This window comes from Myotis myotis, unplaced genomic scaffold (genome assembly GCF_014108235.1).
Source record: "Myotis myotis isolate mMyoMyo1 unplaced genomic scaffold, mMyoMyo1.p scaffold_m19_p_8, whole genome shotgun sequence".
NCBI classification, from domain to species: domain Eukaryota; kingdom Metazoa; phylum Chordata; class Mammalia; order Chiroptera; family Vespertilionidae; genus Myotis; species Myotis myotis.
The window spans coordinates 6988944-7008580 of NW_023416390.1; the positions used below are offsets into that span (position 1 = coordinate 6988944).

A 19637-nucleotide genomic window follows, 5' to 3' on the forward strand; every position below is an offset into this window, starting at 1 on the left:
AGTAGAATGACTAATAAAATGGCCATAACCTAAATTTCTACAAGACTGTGGTAGGCAAGTTTTTAGGGGTTTTAGTTCACTCTTTATTTTGCCAGTTGGTTTTGTGTTCTTTGTGGCAAGGTTATTGCCACAGTGCTGTTTTAGAATTTCTTTTTAAAAAAATATATTTTTATTGATTTCAGAGAGGAAGGGAGAAGGAGAGAGATAGAAACATCAGTGATGAGAGAGAATCATTGATTGGCTGCCTCCTTCATGCCCCCTCCTAGGGATCGAGCCCGCAACCTGGGCATGTGCCCTTGACTGGAATTAAACCCGGGACCCTTCAGTCTGCAGGCTGATGCTCTGTCCTCTGAGCCAAACCAGCTAGGGCAGGATTTCTTATAATTAGTATCATTTTTCATATTGGGCAGTTACATGGAGAATGGATAAACAGAATGTGGTATATACATACAAGGGAATATTTTTCAGCCATGGAAAGGAATGAAGTTTGGATATATGCTACAGCATGGATGAACCTTGAGGACATTATACTGAGCCAAATAAGCCAGACACAAAGGGACAGCTATTTTATGATTCTACTTATTTGAAATATCTTGAAAGGGTACCAGGGACTGGGGGGTGAGGAGTGTGGGAAGGTATTGATTGATGTTACAGAGTTTCTGTTTGGGATGATGAAAAACCTTTGGTTAGAAATAGTGGTGTTGGTTGCATGACACTGAATGTAATTAATGCCACTGACTATACATTTAAAAATAGTTAAAATGGCAAATGTTGTGTTCTATATATTTTACCACAATTTTTAAATTGTCACCGGGGGATATTTTTTCCATTGTTTTTTAGAGAGAATAGAAGTTAGGGAGGGACGGGGGGGAAAGAAAGAGAGAAACATCTCACCTGAACCTGGGCAGGGATTGAAACCTGGAAGCCAGTATCTGCCCTTGACCGGAAACCGAACCCAAGACCCTTTGGTACACCCTCTGCCCCAGGCCTTCACCACACTATTGTCTGTGTCCATGGGTTATGCATATATGCATATAAGTTCTTTGGTTGATCTCTTCCCACCTACTCACCCACACCTTCCCTCTGAGATTCCACAATCTGTTCAATGCTTCTATGCCTGGATTTATTTTGTTCATTAGAGTCCACATATGAATGAGATCATGTGATACTTGTTTTATTTTGTTTGTTCAGATTATCTTTATGTATTTACCATCACACTGTAATAAGCTATATTTAGTAGTGACTGATTTACATTTCTTCTTTTTTCTTTTTTTTAAATTAAATCTTTATTGTTCAGATTATTATAGTTGTTCCTCTTTTTTCCCCCCTATCACCCGGTTCCCACCCCACCCTCTGCCCTTACCCCCGCACTGTCCTCATCCATAGGTGTATGATTTTTGTCCAGTCTCTTCCCGCACTCCATAACCTTTTCTCCCTGAAAATTGTCAGTCTACTCCCTTTCTATGCCCCTGATTCTATTATATTCACCAGTTCATTCTGTTCATCAGATTTTTTATTCACTTGATTTTTAGATTCACTTGTTGATAGATGCATATTTGTTGTTCATAATTTGTATCTTTACCTTTTTCTTCTTCTTCCTCTTCTTAAAGAATATCTTTCAGCATTTCATATAATACTGGTTTGGTGGTGATGAACTCCTTTAGCTTTTTCTTATCTGTGAAGCTCTTTATCTGACCTTCAATTCTGAATGATAGCTTTGCTGGATAAAGTAATCTTGGTTGTAGGTTCTTGGTATTCATCACTTTGAATATTTCTTGCCACTTCCTTCTGGCCTGCAAAGTTTCTGTTGAGAAATCAGCTGACAATCGTATGGGTACTCCCTTGTAGGTAACTGACTTTTTTTCTCTTGCTGCTTTTAATATTCTCTCTTTGTCTTTTGCTCTTGGCATTTTAATGATGATGTGTCTTGGTGTGGTCCTCTTTGGATTCCTTTTGTTTGGGGTTCTCTGCGCTTCCTGGACTTGTAAGTCTATTTCTTTCACCATGTAGGGGAATTTTTCTGTCATTATTTCTTCAAATAGGTTTTCAATATCTTGCCCTCTCTCTTCTTCTGGCACCCCTATAATTCGGATGTTGGTATGCTTGAAGTTGTCCCAGAGGCTCCTTACACTATCTTCATAGTTTTGGACTCTTTTCTTTTTGTTTTTCCGGTTGGGTTTTTTTTGCTTCTTCGCATTTCAAATCTCTGACTTGATTCTTGCGATCCTCTAGTCTGCTGTTGGAACTCTGTATAATATTCTTTATTTCAGTCAGTGTATGCTTAATTTCTAGTTGGTCCTTTTTCATATCCTCGAGGGTCTCACTAGATTTATTGAAAGTCTCACTAAATTTATTGGCGGTTTCTAGAAAATTCTTGAAAAACCTTATAAGTGTGGTTTTGAACTCTATATCCAGTAGTTTGCTTTCCTCCATTTCTGTCATTTGTGACCTGTTTCTTTGTCTCCACATTCTTTATGCTTCCCTGTGTTGATAGAGTGGCTTTCTGTGCTAGGTGTCCCCAGTGGCTCAGCCTCCCCAATTACCTGAGGTGGACACTCTTGGTGCACCCCTTTGTGGACTGTGTGCACAGTCTTGTTGTAGTTAAGCCTTGATTGTAATGGGTATCACTGGGAGGAATTGACCTCCAGGCCAATTGACTGTGAGAATCAGCTGTGTCTTCTGTGCTGGAGACACCCTTCTGGGGCAAGACTTGCTTCAGTGGGGCTTTGGTGCCCACTGAGTTGCCCCCTGAGTGTGTCCCTTGTGGATTTGAGGAGTTGTGATCTGGATGGTCCCACTCTGACCACTGGGTACACTGGCTCTTGGATCTCTAAGGAGGTGCTAATTTAGCCTCTGCCTGAGGCTGCCCAGCAGGAGCCCAGCTGTGAAACAGTGCAAGCTGCTGTGGGGCCTTGGGCCTTCTTTTGGATGTTCTGGGTCTCTCTGACCCAACTGCAGTTTTTTAGGTAATTTTAGATTGCAAAGGGCCAGGCCATTCATATGCAAAAGCCTCCGTGCACAGCTTGGGTGGGGCAGGGCCTCAGGGAATCAACAGGGCGGAGCAAGCAGCTATGGCTGATCCTCAGCCCTTCCCTAAGGGGCCCCCGCGTCTCAGTGTCCCGGTAATCGCTGCAAGCTCCTCTGAGAGAAAGCCGCCCTCGAGTTCCGCCTAATGCCAGTCAGTCCAGTTTCTCCCTGTATGAGTCTGGGTCCCCAGAGACTCGCCTAGAACTGGAGTTCAGAGCAGTCGGGAGCTTGAGACTCCCTCCCGATTGAAAAAGACAACCCCCGTCCTCAGTTGCCAGCCCTTTCCGCATGCGCCTCTGTACCTCTGCACTTTACTTCCGCATCTCCTCTGAGTCTCAGTGTGCTTTTCTCTTTCCTTGTAGTTGTAGAATTTTCACTCAGCCAGCCTTCCTGTGGTTCTGGATGATGTCCGTTTTGTCTTTTAGTTGTATTTTTGAAGTGGTTGTGAGAGGCAGCAATTTCCAGTGTTTACCTATGCCGCCATCTTGGTTTCTCCAGCTGATTTACATTTCTAAATACCAGTTCCTTTTTCCCTTCAAGTGGATCCCTGGTTCATTCTCACTCTCCTGTCCTTTGTCCTTCTCCCTGTCTGCCTTCAAAAGAACTGAGTGAGGAGGCTACTTTGCAGTTTTATTTTTCCTTCAGTAGGTTTATTTTTCCTTTAGTAGGTTTGCTCATTTGCCCTGAGACAGGAGGTTTCATTGTTTCTGATAAATGGAATAGGATAAAGCAAGTTTATTAAAATGTAAAGATATAAATTTCATGTTAAATTTCAAAGGAGGTCAAGGAGAAAATTCTTTAGAAAGCTGCTAGGACAATAGGGTGGCAGACACAATAAAGGATGCTTTCTAGGATGTGAGCAGGCAGTGATCCCTCGAGGTATTTGTGAAGTGTGAGTCAGTGGACAGAGCGGTCAGTATATTCCTACTATATACATGTTTTTTTTTTTTTAATGTTTTTTTTTATTTTTTATTATTTTTTTTAAATATATTTTATTGATCCTTCCCAGAGAAGAAGGGAGAGGGATAGAGAGCCAGAAACATTGATGAGAGAGATCGATCAGCTGCCTCCTGCACGCCTCCCAGCAGGGACACGCCCGCAACTGAGGCACATGCCCCTGACCGGAACCGAACCTGGGACCCCTGAGTCCGCAGGCCGACGCTCCATCCACGGAGCCAAACCGGTTCGGCAATATATACATGTTTTTGAGTCCTTCCTAACTGTATGATCCTGCCTAAGGCATTCATGGGCCATCAGTCACTGATAGTCCCTGTTGTTGCACACCATTCTCCAGGCTCTCCGTCTTAGGCTGTAGAGCTGGGATAGTTTCATGCTTGCTTACCTAAATCTCTGTGATCTCTTCTGAGCTGGCTGCTTGTTTTGAAAGATTCCTTATCTTTGCCCACAGATAATTTTAAGACCTGGAAGAAGCCTGTGCAGACTACTGACCAGCTTCAGTTTCCTCATTTGTAAAGTCAGAGGGTTAATGAGCTAATCAGGTTTTCTTTCCAGCTCTAAATGCTGTTTTCTCCTGGGCAGTGGTGGGAGTGAGAAATTAGGAGATTGATTCATGTATCTTTTAGAATCTGATATAGTTCATAGGGATGTTAAAGTCTTATTTATTGATGTGACATTGAATTCTAGTCATTCTGATATTATAAGGCAATTCCTTTTTAGGATATATTCAGGTTTTTGGAATAAAACACACCTATAATAAATACACCTTAACTAAGAGGCAGAGCTCTCTGTTGATGCATTTTTATATCCTTTCTTTTATAGTGTCCTGCTATAGACTATACTAGACACACACTTGATGGTGCTGCTTGTCTTCTGAATAGCAATAAATATTTTCCCAGCAGGTAAACAAAACTTTTAAACATGGCATTAAATTTTTTGGATTTAATTTAAAAGATTGTTGTTTTTAAAATTAAAACTAGGTTCCTGGTTAATGCATTGTATTTTTTAAGCTTTATCTTTTATTCAAGTTTTGAAATTAGGGTTATAGTTAAACTAAAGGTAGCAGGACTTCCCGGCTGCTGTGTCCTTGTCCAGGGCTCTCTTTCTGACGCTTTAGAGTTGGGATATTTGCACACTTATTTACTGGAATCTCTGTGACCGTCAGCCTCCTTTTAGACAGCATGCCTCAGGAGCAGGCTTTTCTTAGCTGGACTGCTCGTCCTTGCCTATTACAGTCCTCATCAAATGAGATCTGGGAAGAAGCCCTGTGTATACTCTGTTATATTGGTGAGGTTTGTGACTGGTCTTTTATTCTATTGAGATATTTGTTATCAGGTGGATCAATTTGGAAATTTTATTTCCCCCCAAATATCTTTAACTCTAAAGAGCTCAGATAAAACATGTAAAAAATACTGGGTTTTGCCACAGTATCCAAATACATTAAAAAAAAGAAAAAAAAAAAAAGAATATCTGAAATATGCAGGCAGTTTTTATTTCTCAAAAAAAAAAGAATCAAGTTCTATGGAATAAAACAGTAATTCCTTTTAGCAGTTTTAATCATCTCTAGAGAACAAACAATGTTATATGTGTATGTTTTAGTAAGTTTTGATTTGTCAGGGATTTGTTTTAATTGCATTAAACTACAACGTTTCAAAGCATGATACTAAATTTCTTAGGCACTGTGGTTACATAGAAGGAGCCCTGGCTCAGGAGTGAGCAGGGGTTCTAGTCCTGCTCTTGCCCCTTACTAGCACTTTGACCTTTTCCCTAGGTGTCTGTTTTCACACTTGTGAATTTAGGAGGTTGGAATACCGTATATTTTTCATAAGCTCTGTCAAGCTCTGTGAATCTATGATTTCTGTTTCTAGGGTTAGCATAAAGGAATCATCTGTAGCAAAACTAGGATCAGTATGCCGTAGGATTTACAGAATATTTTCACACGCTTATTTTCATCATCGGCAGATATTTGATGAATATGAAGTAAGTATGTTTTACTAATTATCCTGATGCATTCTTATCAGAATGACAATAATATATGCTGATATTATGTCTCATTTTTGTCTTGTTTTGGTGGTATATTAAAATAACCTTTTTTCTTCTTCTCTACAGAATGAAACATTTTTGTGTCATCGGTTTACTAAATTTGTGATGAAATATAATTTGATGTCCAAGGATAACCTGATTGTACCAATTTTAGAAGAGGAAGTTCAGAATTCAGTTTCTGGGGAAAGTGAAGCATGAAGGGAATCATATAGAAAAAAATGTACTGATCACATAATTAACATTAATTATGTACTGTATATATATCATTTTAGACACATCAATCATGTATCCATATTATAGCCTCTTTGTTTAGTATAGGTTTTTGTATGCTGAGTGTTGCCTTTTAAAATGGGAAATACTTTTTAAGTTATTCATGAGCTGTATATTCACCGGTGTGGCACTCATGGTTTTTAAATAAGATTAGTATTATCTGTTTATAATGCCTGTTAATAAAAGAATTTACAGTTTGGTAAAATTGCTGCTAAACAATCATTGGATCACAATCCTCATCAAATAAACCCATCTATAAAAAGATGAGTAAGCTTGAGGTTTCGCACAAGCCATTTACTAAAGAAATAGTCATGTTTTCCTTTGGTTTTACCCCTGAGTTTAGGTAGTCTAGAAAATTCTGTAGCATATAGTTTAGTCTTAACTATTAACTTTTCAAAAATGAGCTAAAAATGTTTTAAAATTCTGTTTATAGTTTTTGATATACATATATGATTATGTGTATGTCCAAATATAAATCAAATGAAGCATTAGTAATACTGAATGTATTAGTAATACTGAAATAATCTTAATACTACATAAAGTAAATTCTAGACCCATATACTTGGAGAGGATTTACTTTTTGCGACAGTGGACTGTTACATACAAGATGGTGATGATAATAAGTGCGTAAATGATGTTCCCACTGCAAACCTACCCTGTCCTTCCCTTCTCATTTCCCTTCACTCCCTCCCCAACTACATTGGCTGAGTAGCTTTTCACCAGACTGATCTAGTGGTAGCTTATACCTATTTATATTGTATTAACTGCTTACAGACTATACCTCATAGTAGCAATGACACTACAGGAGAAATGTGTCTGCATAGGCTCTTGCTTATCTTTGTTTTGCTAAATTGCTCTAACTACTTGGAAAAGTTTTAAAGATAGTTTGACTCTCTCTGTTAGTAATATTATTCTTTTTATCTAACCATCAAGGCAGCATTTAAATTGAGTTGAAAAATATTGTAGTATTTATTTTATGACCCCTCCCTACAAAGTTTATGTTTGAATTATATGCACATGTGGTATTTTTTTGCAAGAATTTACAGGTTCCAGGGGTGCTGATGAACAGTCATACATATTTTGGACTTTGTAATAATTCAGTGTCTTAATAAGGATTCGACTGCAAATTTTACAATCTTACAATATACTGAATGCAGTTTTTAACAAGGCACTGGAGTTCTGATTGCTAAAATGGTTGTAATGAGGCACTGTGATAGGCTAAAAAATTGTATATGTAGTGAAGAAAATGTGTAATTCCATCTCCTGAACAGAGTTAAGCACGGGGAACTTTTTATTTAAAATGGTTATTTTGAAATGAAGATGAAAATGTATTCATCTTGGTTTATTTTTTTCAAGCTTGAGGACATATTTTATATCAGATAATGAGACGAGTATATGCAGCAGAAACGGGAATGGTAGCATTTTGAGGGTGTGTATGTATCGATGCCTTTCCGAGCTGCCAGTGTGTTTGGTTTTGGAGTAGCTCTGTCCTCGTAGCCAGTCATTCTTTTACCCCCATCCACAACTATCCTTTAAGAACTTTTACGGTCACAGTGAAAGGAATGTTGACTTTGAAATTATACATTTATATTAATGTCACTATAAACCTATGGGGATATTAATTTTTACACAAACTTGCTAAATATTGAGAGACTAAATTACTAAGTTAATAAATTATATACAGCAATGTAGCTGTTCTCTCTAGATGGTGTCTCAGTGGATTTCTGTTGCAGTGGCTGGGGTTGGCAATCTGGCTAAGTATTTTGAAATACATTTTGAATAAAATGGCTTAGTGTTAATGGGGAAATAAAATGTTTTTTTTAAATCACTCATTCCATCTTCCCTGTGCTGTGTTTGGAATCAGTCATAAAAAAGGGGCTGGGTGGTTAGCATCAGTTTGTCGCCTTGCTTTTGTACTCATTGACATCTTCATACTCATACTTGCTGCATGTGAGGTTGACTCACTGTACTGGGCAGATCTAAATGGAACAGTCACAGTTTTTCCTTAATACTGTTTACAGACTTTGGAAAATATACATGTATGTACCTAAGTGGTAGTGAAAAAATTAATGGCCCTGGCAAATGATTGATTTATAAAGTAAGTGTTCTAAAGAGAGGGGAATAGAGAACTCAGTTTTGTGTAATGAGGAAGTTAAGCTCCACTTTTTGTTTGGATTATCCAAGATAGAGCCCAAAGTTAAATTTTTCTTTGTATAAAGTAATTTTGACTATATAGTCAATTCAGTCTTCTCCTATCATATTTGGGAAAGTAGCTGACTTAATTATGTTCCTGTAAGTATCATAGTTCTTTTGTGAGTATATATTTCCTTTTCTCTGATTTGAGGTCAATTTTGCATTTCTAGAACAGTTCCTCAATTAAATTCTTAATGAGTTAACACTTTTAAAAAATCACAATAAGCCCTAGCTGGTTTGGCTCAGTGGATAGAGCATCAGTCTGCGGACTGAAGGGTCCTGGGTTCGATTCCGGTCAAGGGCACATGCCCAGGTTGCAGGGCTCGATCCCCAGTAGGGAGTGTGCAGGAGACAGCCGATCGATGAGTCTCTCTCATCATTGATGTTTCTGTCTCTCTCTCCCTCTCCCTTCCTCTCTGAAATCAATAAAAATATATTTTAAAAAAATCAGAATAACATTAAAAATCCATGATTACATTGTTAGTAAGGACTGTGTTCTGGTTTAAACACATTTAGTAATGCCAAATTTATTGTAATAGAACTAATTATCTGTTCCCTGTGTACTTTGCTCTAATCACTAAACAATGGCACCCTTTTGCCTGAAGGCTTCCTATAATTTTATTTTCACTGTTAAATTCTACATTTTATATGCTTTGTTTTTGCATACTCTTTGGATGTGCTAATGGTTTCTTTGTGTAGTTCTACCATGCTATGCAAATGTTTTAGTAAAAGTAGTTGATTTTCATTTCTTGAATGCAGCATATTGTTAACTACAGAGGTATTGGTACAACACATTTAGTAGCTTTAGATGGTCAAAATATCAAATTTGTTTTCTGAAAAAATATGTATTATTTGTAGAGTACACTATTCAACCAGATACTACCAAGCGAATCTGTCAGGGCAGCGATTTTCAACTGGTGTGCCATAAGAGGTACACTGGTGTGCTGCAGAATTGTTAAAACACGCAATACCTGACTACTTAGTCAGGGGCACTGATTTCTTTTCCCTTAGATTGTCAAAAAAAATGACAACAGCCAATACTACAATAGCTGTCTGGTGTGAATAAATCAAAATTATACCAATATTTTTGTCGGTGGCAAAAAATAATTTTTTGGTGAGCCACAGAATTTTAGTGATTAATTTCTTTGTGCCATGAGATGAACAAGGCTGACAATTGCTGTACCAGAGTGTTATAATACTTATCTGAAAGATTCAACGAGGAGTCCCTCTGAACACTTCGATGCATTTTTATAGGACACTTTGTGTGGCCTGGGAACCTAGTGTTTGGTGCTGTATTTATGTACAGTTATTTTGAAAATCTGAACATAACGTGATGATTTGAGGGAATTAGAAAAGAGGGACTTTTCAAGCATTGCTTGGAGCAGGGGAAATGTATGTTGAATGCAAATGAGCTTGTTAGCTATTAGTGAGAGGATCATGGGAAACGAATGAGCTTCACTAATTCTGAATAAGATGCCAACTTTTAGAGCAAGGGTAGAGATTAAGTCCTTGTTATTTTAATCAAATACCAGTGCCCAGATACAGTGCAGTCACTGTGGGAAGAACCCATCAATAGAGAGTGAGAAGCTCAGGTTTAACAGGATAATAAAAACAGAATATGACCCTACTGGTTGGTGTCACATTTCTGAGGCATTGGGAGAGGCCACAGTCACAAAGTGTCAGAAGGCGGGGCCTCTTGAGTGCGTCTTTCTGGCTGTCAGGGTTCTCCAAAGCCAAGGCCTCCGGTCCTCAGCCACTCCTCAGACTCCACTTGTTTGCAAGATTCCAGGGCTCACCAGAGCCGTAGAGCGCGTTACTCAGAAGTGAAAGTCATCGCTCAGACACGGAATGAATGGGGTGTGCAAAGGGGCCAGCGTGGTGGCCTGGAAATGTGATGGTGGAGGGGGGCCAGGCGGAGGGCCACACAGGAATAGATTTCTCGATGCAAATGTTCTCGACCTGCAGGAGAAGACTTTTCCATTTTGTGAGTTCCCTACTGCCTGCTCTCCCAATGCATGTGACACCCAGCCCTACCGCTGAGGACCCATCTGCACCCTCAGCTCGGCCTGACAGCCATCTCGGCAGGGTCTGAGGCCCTCTGCTCTGTTTGCCCTGCGATCTCATTTTCCCAATAACTGATTGTTGACAGTGTTACATAGATCTCCTTTCCCCCATTGACCCTACTGGCTGGTGTCACATTCTGAGGTGTTGGGAGAGGCCTGAGATCTTAAAATCAGACAATTTTAAGGTCTTCGTAGGCCCCAGATTCCACCCACATAAAGATTAAAATGTAGCCCCATTTCATATTAAATATAAAACAAATTTTTAAAAAAATATTTTATTGATTTCAGAGAGGAAGGAGAGAAAGAGAGAAACATCAATGATGAGAGAATCATTGATGAGCTTCCTCCTGCACGCTCCCTACTGGGGATCAAGCCTGCAACCTGGGCATGTGCCCTGATGGTGACCTGGTTCATAGGTCGACACTCAGCCAGTGAGCCACTGGGCTCTTTTTGTTTTTGTTTTGCAGTTTTTTTATTATTGAGTTGAACTCTTGTGTTTATTTGGTTGTTTATGTTTTTTTTAAAAAAATAAACTATTTGTGTCACTTGCAGTTTTTTTCCTTGGCTGTATATTGTTTTCTGTTAACATCTCTGTGTACTTAGAATATTGGCCCTTTGCCATGTAATCGTTTCTTGATTTCAGTTTTTGTTTACCTTTTGAGGGTGTTTATGGAGTGTTTTTCTGTGCAGAAGTTTTAAATATTCAGCCTTAGTATTTAGGCAGTCTCTGTGGCTTCTGTGGTTTGAATTATCTAAATATTTGCTCATACCTTATTGACTATTTTATAGTTTTATTGTTTACATTTAAACATTTCATCTGGCCCTAGCTGATTTGGCTCAGTAGATAGAGCAGCAGCCTGTGGACTGAAGGGTCCCAGGTTCAATTCCAGTCAAGGGCATGCGCCTGGATTGTGGGCTCGATCCCCAGTGGAGGGTGTGCAGGAGGCAGCCAATCGGTGATTCTTTCACATCATTGATGTTTCTATCTCTCCCTCTCCCTCTCTGAAATAAAAAATATATTTAAAAAATATTTCATCTGGAATGTATTTTGGAATGAGGAATGAATTGCATTCATTTTAACTTGGGTTGGGGTAATTCTCCTTACATGACGAGGTAGGAAGGGAGAAACATAAGATGTCAGCCTGCAACTGTCCGAGAAGCTGGAAGTTTTGAAAAATGGAATTCTGAGGTACTTTGGAAGGGGTTGCAAAAGGAGAAAAATCTTGAGACACATGGTTTCCCAGAAGAACAAATTTAAAAGAATGACGTGGTTAAGGATCAAATGTTCACAGAAAAACAACTGGAATGTTAAAACCCACTTTTTGTATGTGTGGCATAAACATTAAACTACATGCCTCTAGTCTGGGAAAGAAGAAGGAAATGTAAGTAAAATATCCAAATCTGGTCTTTCAGTTTTATTTAAGTCACTGCAATTAAAGACACGCTATTCTCTTGCTGTAAGAAATTAAAGTCATTTTACTTAGCACATCTGTGACAGTGGCCATTCATGTGCTGAGAACAACGCTGTCTCTGAGGATTTGTGTGCCCATGAAGGCACAAAGAAGATTAAATGTATTTAGTTTTGGTTTTTTTCATAACCAACAAAAGAAATTCTCACATTAGACTCCAGGTTTCCCAGCTGTCCATTTGGGTGGCTCTTGGCCAGCTCACGCCTGGGGCCAGGACTCCTCCTGGCTCGGCAGCACCAAGTCCGGCACCTGGTAGAAATGTGTGGTCGGTTCAAGCTTCCTTCCACCCAGGCACGTTTTCTGATTCCCCTCGCTGTTTGTTTACTGATTGCGTTTTTGATGAGAAAATCAGAATAACTTGATTTTCATGTCTTACTGGTTCGCTTCATGGACCTTCCAGGCCGTAGTGCAGTGGTTCTCAACCTTCTGGCCCTTAAAATACCGTTCCTCATGTGGTGACCCAACCATAAAATTATTTTCATTGCTACTTCATAACTGTCATGTTGCTACTGTGATGAATCGTGATGTAAATATCTGATATGCAGGATGGCCCTAGGCGACCCCTGTGAAAGGGTCGTTCGACCGCCAAAGGGGTCGCGACCCACAGGCTGAGAACCGCTGCCTTAGTGCTTCCCTTTGAAACGTTTTTTTCGTAGCAGTTGAGTTCATGGTTTTCAGGGAAGTGACTGGGTGAAGGGACGTAAGTTGCTCTCATGTTACTGGACTCATAAGTTTCCCGTGAAGCTTCTCTGTAGGAGAACAAGAAGGCGTGGCAGGCGCTGTGTGCGTGCCCCCCTCAGTGGGGCCCGTGCAGTCAGCACCGGTCCCATCCCCGTTTGACAGGTGAAGTGAATCTCAGGTTAAGCAACTTGCTCAAGATCACACAGCTGGCAGAGATGGGTGCACCTCCGACCGTTCCCAGCTGGGGATCTCCTGGGGCTATTTCTTTTAATGTCCTACATGTGGCCTACCCTTCGTTCCTTTCCTTTCCCTGCTAGGGAGTGACCAGTCACCTTGTCCTCGCGTTTCTTCCTCATCAGTCACACTATTGACTCGCTGTTGCGGTGAGTCTTGCGCTCCCGCAGTCTCGCTGTGGCCTGACGGCCTGAGGGAGCTGGGAGGGTCCCTGAGGTCAGGCTTCTGTGAACGTTGATCTGCAGACGGTGGTAGCAGCGAGGAGACCTGGCAGGTGAGTCAGGGCTCTGCTGCCCACCGGATCCCGCTGTAGCGTGAGCGCTGGGAGCAGAGAGGGCAGAGGAGGCGTTGGAGAGGAGAGACACTATTCTGACGGGGAGGATCCAGTCTCTTCTCGGTGAGCAGTGAGCTTGGAACCAAGCCGAGGTCTGGCCTGGTTTCCCCACGTGGAAGCTGTGCACCATCGGAAGGAAACATTCCGGCTGTTTCCCGCCTGTTTCCCGCCTGTGCGCGGGGACAGCCCCAGGCCTCGGTGAGTTTTGTGAGGACGAAGCAGCGTGTGTGAAAGCCCCTGGCCTGAGGCCTGCATTTGCCCCTCAGTGGCTTCAGCCTCCTGCCATCTGAAAACTGTAGGGTTTCCTACGACACCTGATAGCATTTGTCATGCCCTTTCGTGCCTTTTCCCCGCTCTAAGAGCGCCGGGTGGAAGAAGCAGGATCCTCAGCTGAGCTGGTGGGAGGGGAAGCTGCCCAGGCATGCCATCCCAGCAGCCACCGATGCGGGCTTTCTCCGTGACTGGTGATGTTCGCTCTGCTCACTGGTTAAGGCCCAATCAGGGTCTGCCGTGCGGCATAAAGGGGCACGTGTGCTCTGCTGGGGGCAGCTCGAGCCCAGCCAGTCTGCCTGCGGGACCCCATGCTCTCCCGAAGCGGCAGCACCGGGGCCCCATCTGCCCCAGCCGGAGCGCGAGCTCGCTTCGCCCACGGGAGGCCGAGTCACACGTAAGTCGTGAGCGGGAGGAGGCTGAGTGAAGGCGCCCGTTTTGCTGAAAAGGTGGCAGCAGGAACATTTGGGTCGTGGAGGGTGCAAGGTCCTGCAAAAAGTCGCTGCTGTGACCTGGAAAGGGGGCTCCCGGCAGCGGGCTGGGACTGGCCACAGCGGGCTTGTTCTCTTGTGTAGGTTTGCGCCTTGTTCCTGTCAGCTTAGCATTGAGCTTGGTCCTCTCACCAATTCTCTGAATTCTCCAATAAATATTTCTTCTATTAGAGTACAGTTTAGCCCTGGCTGGTGTGGCTCGGCTGATTGGATGTTGGCCCATGCACCAAAAGGTTGCTGGTTTGATTCTGGTCAGGGCATAGGGGGCTTGCAGGAGGCAGTTGATTGAGGTTTTGCTCTCACATGGATGTTCCTCTCCCTCTCCTCTCCCTCTCCCTCTCCCTCTCGCTCTCCCTCCCTCTCTCTCTAAAATCTATATCTATATCTATATCTATATCTATATCTATATCATCTATATAGATAGATATTTTATATAATGAAGGGCTAATATGCAAATTGATCAAACAGCAGAACAAGCAGTCGCTATGGCGAGCACTGACCACCAGGGGGCGGATGCTCAATGCAGGAGCTGTCCTCTGGTGGTCAGTGCATTCCCACAGGGGGAGTGTTGCTCAGCCATAAGCTGGGCTGACGACTGGCGAGCACAGCGGTGGTGGCGGGAGCCTCTCCCGCCTCTGCAGCAGCGCTTAGGATAATGTCTGACTGATGGCTTAGGCCTGCTGTTAGTTGGACATTCCCTGAGGGCTCCCGGACTGCAAGAGGGTGCAGGCCGGGCTGAGGGACCCCCCAAGTGCACAAATTTTGTGCACTGGGCCTCTAGTATATATATAAAATACAGTGTACACATAGTAAAATGTCCCTATCGTAAGTGTACAGTTCAGTGAGTTTTGACAATTGTATACACTTGTGTTATTTTCAACCAAATAAAGATATAGGAGATTTCTATCACCCCAGAAAGTTCCCCAGGCGCCTGACAGTTGCTGTATATGAAATGTGTCCCTCAGAAATGCCTGTGTCGACATGCTGATCCTCAGTACGATGGTGTCCAGGAGGTGGGGCCTTTGGCGGGTTTTTAGGTCACGAGGGTGGAGGCCCCATGAATGGGAGTCATGTCCATATAAAGAGCTCCTGAGGGCTCCCTTGCCGCCCACCAGGTGAAGTTATAGTGAGAAGACATGGGAGAAAACCAACCATTTGGAGACTGTTGTGATTCGGATTGACTACAGCTCGCCTCCTGCTTGTGTGGGTGTCTGAGGACCCCTGAAAGCCCTGGGGCCTCACAAAGAGCGACCTTTTTGTTTCTCTGTCATGCAGAGAACTGCAGTGACATGACGGAGCCTGTCCTTAGCTCAGGGGTGAGTCCCCGTGATTAGGTGTTAATGTGCATGAGGGAGAACAGGGTGACATTAGACCCAAATGGGATAGAACTAGGAAGGAGTTTCTGAACCCTAAGACAGCAGTGCCACAGCTGCTGTACCAGGGAAACGGCTGAACTTCACCGCCCCCTGCCCCCACCCCCCTCCCCCCACATCTAGGATCTGAGTCTTGCTCACCCTAACTTACAGGTATTAAACATTCAGATAATGATAAGGTGAGTCACATTCAACTCCTTAGGCATACAGAGTCCAAGTTTTGTTACCTTTTCTCAAAAGAATAGACTAAAGCTATATGTACTCTAGAACCACTTGGTCATTATTCGCTATAATACAAATGTGCCATGTTACTTAAGGGTAATTGTTGGAATAAATGCTTATGAAATAGAGTTTGAGGATATGACTGCTAAGTTTATTCTAATAAAACCTTATTTATTTATTTACTTTAATATATTTTTATTGATTTCAGAGAGGAAGGGAGAGGGAGAGATAGAAACATCAATGATGAGAATCATCGATCAGCTGCCTCCTGCATGCCCCCTACTGGGGATGGAACCGAAACCCGGGCATATGTCCTTGACTGGAATCAAATCCGGGACCCTTTAGTCCTCAGGCCAGTGGCTCTATCCACTGAGCCAAACCAGCTAGGGCAAAATGTTTTTTAATAAGAAGAAATAACAGATTAAAAGCAAACTGTACAAAGAAAGTAAACTTACACAAATCTAATAAAATGAAAAGTGATTGATGTATCAGTTTTCCTTTAGTCAAGGATAAATGTCTAGCCCTGCTCTTGATGCTGCGAATCCCCTCTGTGCGAGCAGTGTGACACAGGAGTCTGCCTCAGGGCACCTGGCCCTGGGAAGAGCTATCTGATGGTTCTGAGTCCCTTTTCTGGGTCTCATAACCAGCTCACGGCATGTCATGGGCTGCAGAAGGCATGCTTGTCTTTACCAAAAATTCAACTCTTGAATATGGAGCTTAGGTTCATCGAAAACCCGAACAAAAATATTTCTGCAAAGATTGTTGATAGCTATTTCCACAGAATAATTCTGAGCGGAATATTCTTAAGTGCCTTTATACCTACAAAGGTGAGGCTTCAGCATATGGTACGATTGGACTAACACCGTGCCAATCCTATCTGCAGTTCATGGAGAAGGGCCTGGTTAGTCACAGTAGGTGCGTGATAACACATAATACAGAAATATAAACACACGGTAAACACTTGCAGTCAATAAAATGATAGCCCAATAACAAATGACATTTTATTATTCAAGTGATCTTCTAATGTCAGCACCACTGCTAATAAAAATATAGAATATGCTGAGTTCATCAATGGCAAAGCCAGCTGTCCTTCCCTTGAAGGTGCCCACATTTCAAAGCCAGCCTTTCATGGAGAAATGCAGAGCCTCTGTTCTGTAGACTTTCCATCTTTACCTGCTGAAGTCGGGGCGAGGCACAGGCCCCCACCTCCCGCACCCCCCCCCTTGCAGAGCACGGAGGGCAGAGAGGGACCCGCGGGGCCACCAGACCCATCCCCGTCCAGACCCATCCCCGTGCTCTGGGCGCCAGGCTCTGGGGTCCCAGGCGCTTCCTGATGCAGCCGTCGAAGTAAAAGTGCAATTCACAGCTCGGCAGGCGTGAAGGCTTCAGTTTCCACTCAAATTGATGTCTCCCCTTTTCATACTATTTACAATGTAAAGGAAATAAGTCAATTCTTCCTGTCAACTAAGGTTTTTAAAGGCTGAGATTGGGCTCTTTCCACGGTGAGTGGTGAGGGATGCGCCTCTCTCTCTCTCTCTCTCTCTCTCTCTCTCTCACTGTAGACTATAGTGAAGCTCAGTGGGTTAGCACAGGGCAGGAAGATGGCGACCCTTTGAAAGCAACGACAACAAAAAGGACTTTTTTCAAAAGACATTCTAACCGGTGAGGGTTTGCCCTGTATATACACAGCATGGCTGGATCCATTGTTAGGTCCAGGAAGGAGGCGTTCCGTTCCTTAGCCCTGTGTGTGTGCCTGCGTGTGGGAGGGGCACTGTTCAGGGTCATTAGGACTCTCACTTCCTGAGACCCGTCCAGGGGGCACCGTGCCGGCTGAGACCTTCGGTCTTCTTGCCGGGAGGATGGAGAAGTCGCCCTGGTACCAGGTGCATTCGTGAGAAAATGACGCAGGGTCTCGGTTAGCAACCTAAGGCGGCATCTGTTCAAACAGAGGCGTTTATCTGAGAGGCGTGTGAACGTGCCTCGATGTACGAACACGCTGATTCCCCTCCCTGGCCTGGGAGGCTGAGCCCAAGAGTACGCGGATGAGGAGGAGCCTGAGCCTGGAAAAATCCAAGGCGTTAATACACGCCGACAGAGTCGCACAGGAAAGCCACGGCCGCGGTGGGAATGACCGTGGGCAGGGCCCTGGGCTGGGCTCCCTGTCACATGCACGTGACCTGCGTGACCCCGTCCTCCTGGTCCAGCTGCCCGTCGTCCAGGTCCCGCAGGACGCCCAGCCCCGAGAGCGCGGGCCCCTGCGTCCAGGGCTCTCTGGCAGGAGGCGGGGTGCCCTCGGGCGGGGCGCGGTGCTCGCTGGGCGGGGACGTGGCCGTGTCCAGGCCGATGCTCCGGCTGCCGACTCTGTGCCTGTCTTCACCTTTTACGTGCCGGCCGGCCTTCCTCTGGAACAGAGACGGGAGGCCAGGAGTTAGGAAGATGGTGCTCCCTGGCCCTCCGACCTCGCGCCCGCGGCCCTCCGCCCAAACGTCCTTTCCCTGCTGCTCGTCAAGGCCCTGCTCGTCTCAGGACCAGCTCGGCCCTTCGCGTTCCCTCCAGCCCCATCCCCGCTCTCTGTTTCACACCCTGGGAGCTTCCTGGCACATTATTCTCATCACTGGCACGTGGGTTGTCGACATGTCTGGGCCCCTAACGACACTTCAGAAGAGAGAAGCCTGTTGAGATCACCCCTGGGGGAGCAAAGAAGGGCAGGGATACATGAAGGGTTCCATTTTTCTTCTTCTTTTTTTTAAATATATTTTTATTGATTAAGATATTACATATGTGTCCTTGTCCCCACGTTACCCTCTACCCCCCCCCCCCCCGCTCATGCCCTCACACCCCCCCCCCCCCCCCCGTTGTCCGTGTCCATTGGTTAAGCCTATATGCCTGCATGTAAGTCCTTTGGTTGATCTTTCCCCCATACCCTCACCCTCCCCTACCCTCCCTCCAAAGCCCGACAGTCCAATCAATGCCTCTCCGTCTCTGGATCAGTCCTTGTTCATCAGTTTATGTTGTTCATTATATTCCACAAATGAGTGAGATCATGTGGTATTTATCCGCTCTCCAGTTCCATCCATGCTGTGGCAAATGGTAAGAGTTCCTTTTTCTTCTTCCTCTTCTTAAAGAATACCTTTCAGCATTTCATATAATGCTGGTTTGGTGGTGATGAACTCCTTTAGCTTTTTCTTATCCGTGAAGCTCTTTCTCTGACCTTCTATTCTGAATGATAGCTTTGCTGGATAAAGTAATCTTGGTTGCAGGTTCATGCTATTCATCACTTTGAATATTTCTTGCCACTCCCTTCTGGCCTGCATGGTTTCTGTTGAGAAATCAGCTGACAGTCGTATGGGTACTCCCTTGTAGGTAACTGACTATCTTTCTCTTGCTGCTTTTAAGATTCTCTCTTTGTCTTTTGCTCTTGGCATTTTAATTATGATGTGTCTTGGTGTGGTCCTCTTTGGATTCCTTTTGTTTGGGGTTCTCTGTGCTTCCTGGACTTGGAAGTCTATTTCTTTCACCAGGTAGGGGAAGTTTTCTGTCATTATTTCTTCAAATAGGTTTTCAATATCTTGCCCTCTCTCTTCTTCTGGTAGCCCTATAATTCTGATGTTGGTACACTTGAAGTTGTCCCAGAGGCTCCTTACACTATCTTCATATTTTTGGAATCTCTTTTCTTTTTTCTTTTTCGGGTGGGTATTTTTTGTGTCTTTGTATTTCAAATCTTTGACTTGATTTTTGGGATCCTCTTGTCTGCTGTTGGATCTCCGTAGATTATTCTTTATTTCAGTCAGTGTATGCTTAATTTCTAGTTGGTCCTTTTTCATGTCCTCCATGGTCTCACTATACTTATTGAGGGACTCATTAAATTTATCGGCGGTTTCCATAAAATTCTTGAAAAACCTTATAAACGTGGCCTTGAACTCTATATCCAGTCGTTTGCTTTCCTCCATTTCTGCCATTTGTGACCTGTTTCTTTGTCTCCGCATTTTGGCTGCTTCCCTGTGTTGATA

The 19637-nt window shown here is 43.5% G+C and overlaps 2 protein-coding genes across 3 annotated transcripts in view; one reads left to right on the top strand and one right to left on the bottom strand.

Moving 5' to 3' along the window:
* MOB4 (MOB family member 4, phocein) overlaps window positions 1-8129 on the top strand; it is a 20161-nt gene extending 12032 nt beyond the window's left edge. For both annotated transcript variants that reach the window (XM_036319351.1, XM_036319352.1), the window contains exons 6-8: window positions 4807-4886; window positions 5853-5964; window positions 6094-8129. In XM_036319351.1, the coding sequence (XP_036175244.1) occupies window positions 4807-4886; window positions 5853-5964; window positions 6094-6225 (324 nt within the window). In that variant the 3' untranslated portion in view covers window positions 6226-8129. The remainder of the gene's footprint in view (window positions 1-4806; window positions 4887-5852; window positions 5965-6093) is intronic.
* Window positions 8130-16614: 8485 nt separating this feature from the next.
* RFTN2 (raftlin family member 2) overlaps window positions 16615-19637 on the bottom strand; it is a 42574-nt gene continuing 39551 nt past the window's right edge. Inside the window, exon 9 of the mRNA XM_036320275.1 lies at window positions 16615-18029. Coding sequence (XP_036176168.1) covers window positions 17790-18029 — 240 coding nt within the window. The 3' untranslated portion in view covers window positions 16615-17789. The remainder of the gene's footprint in view (window positions 18030-19637) is intronic.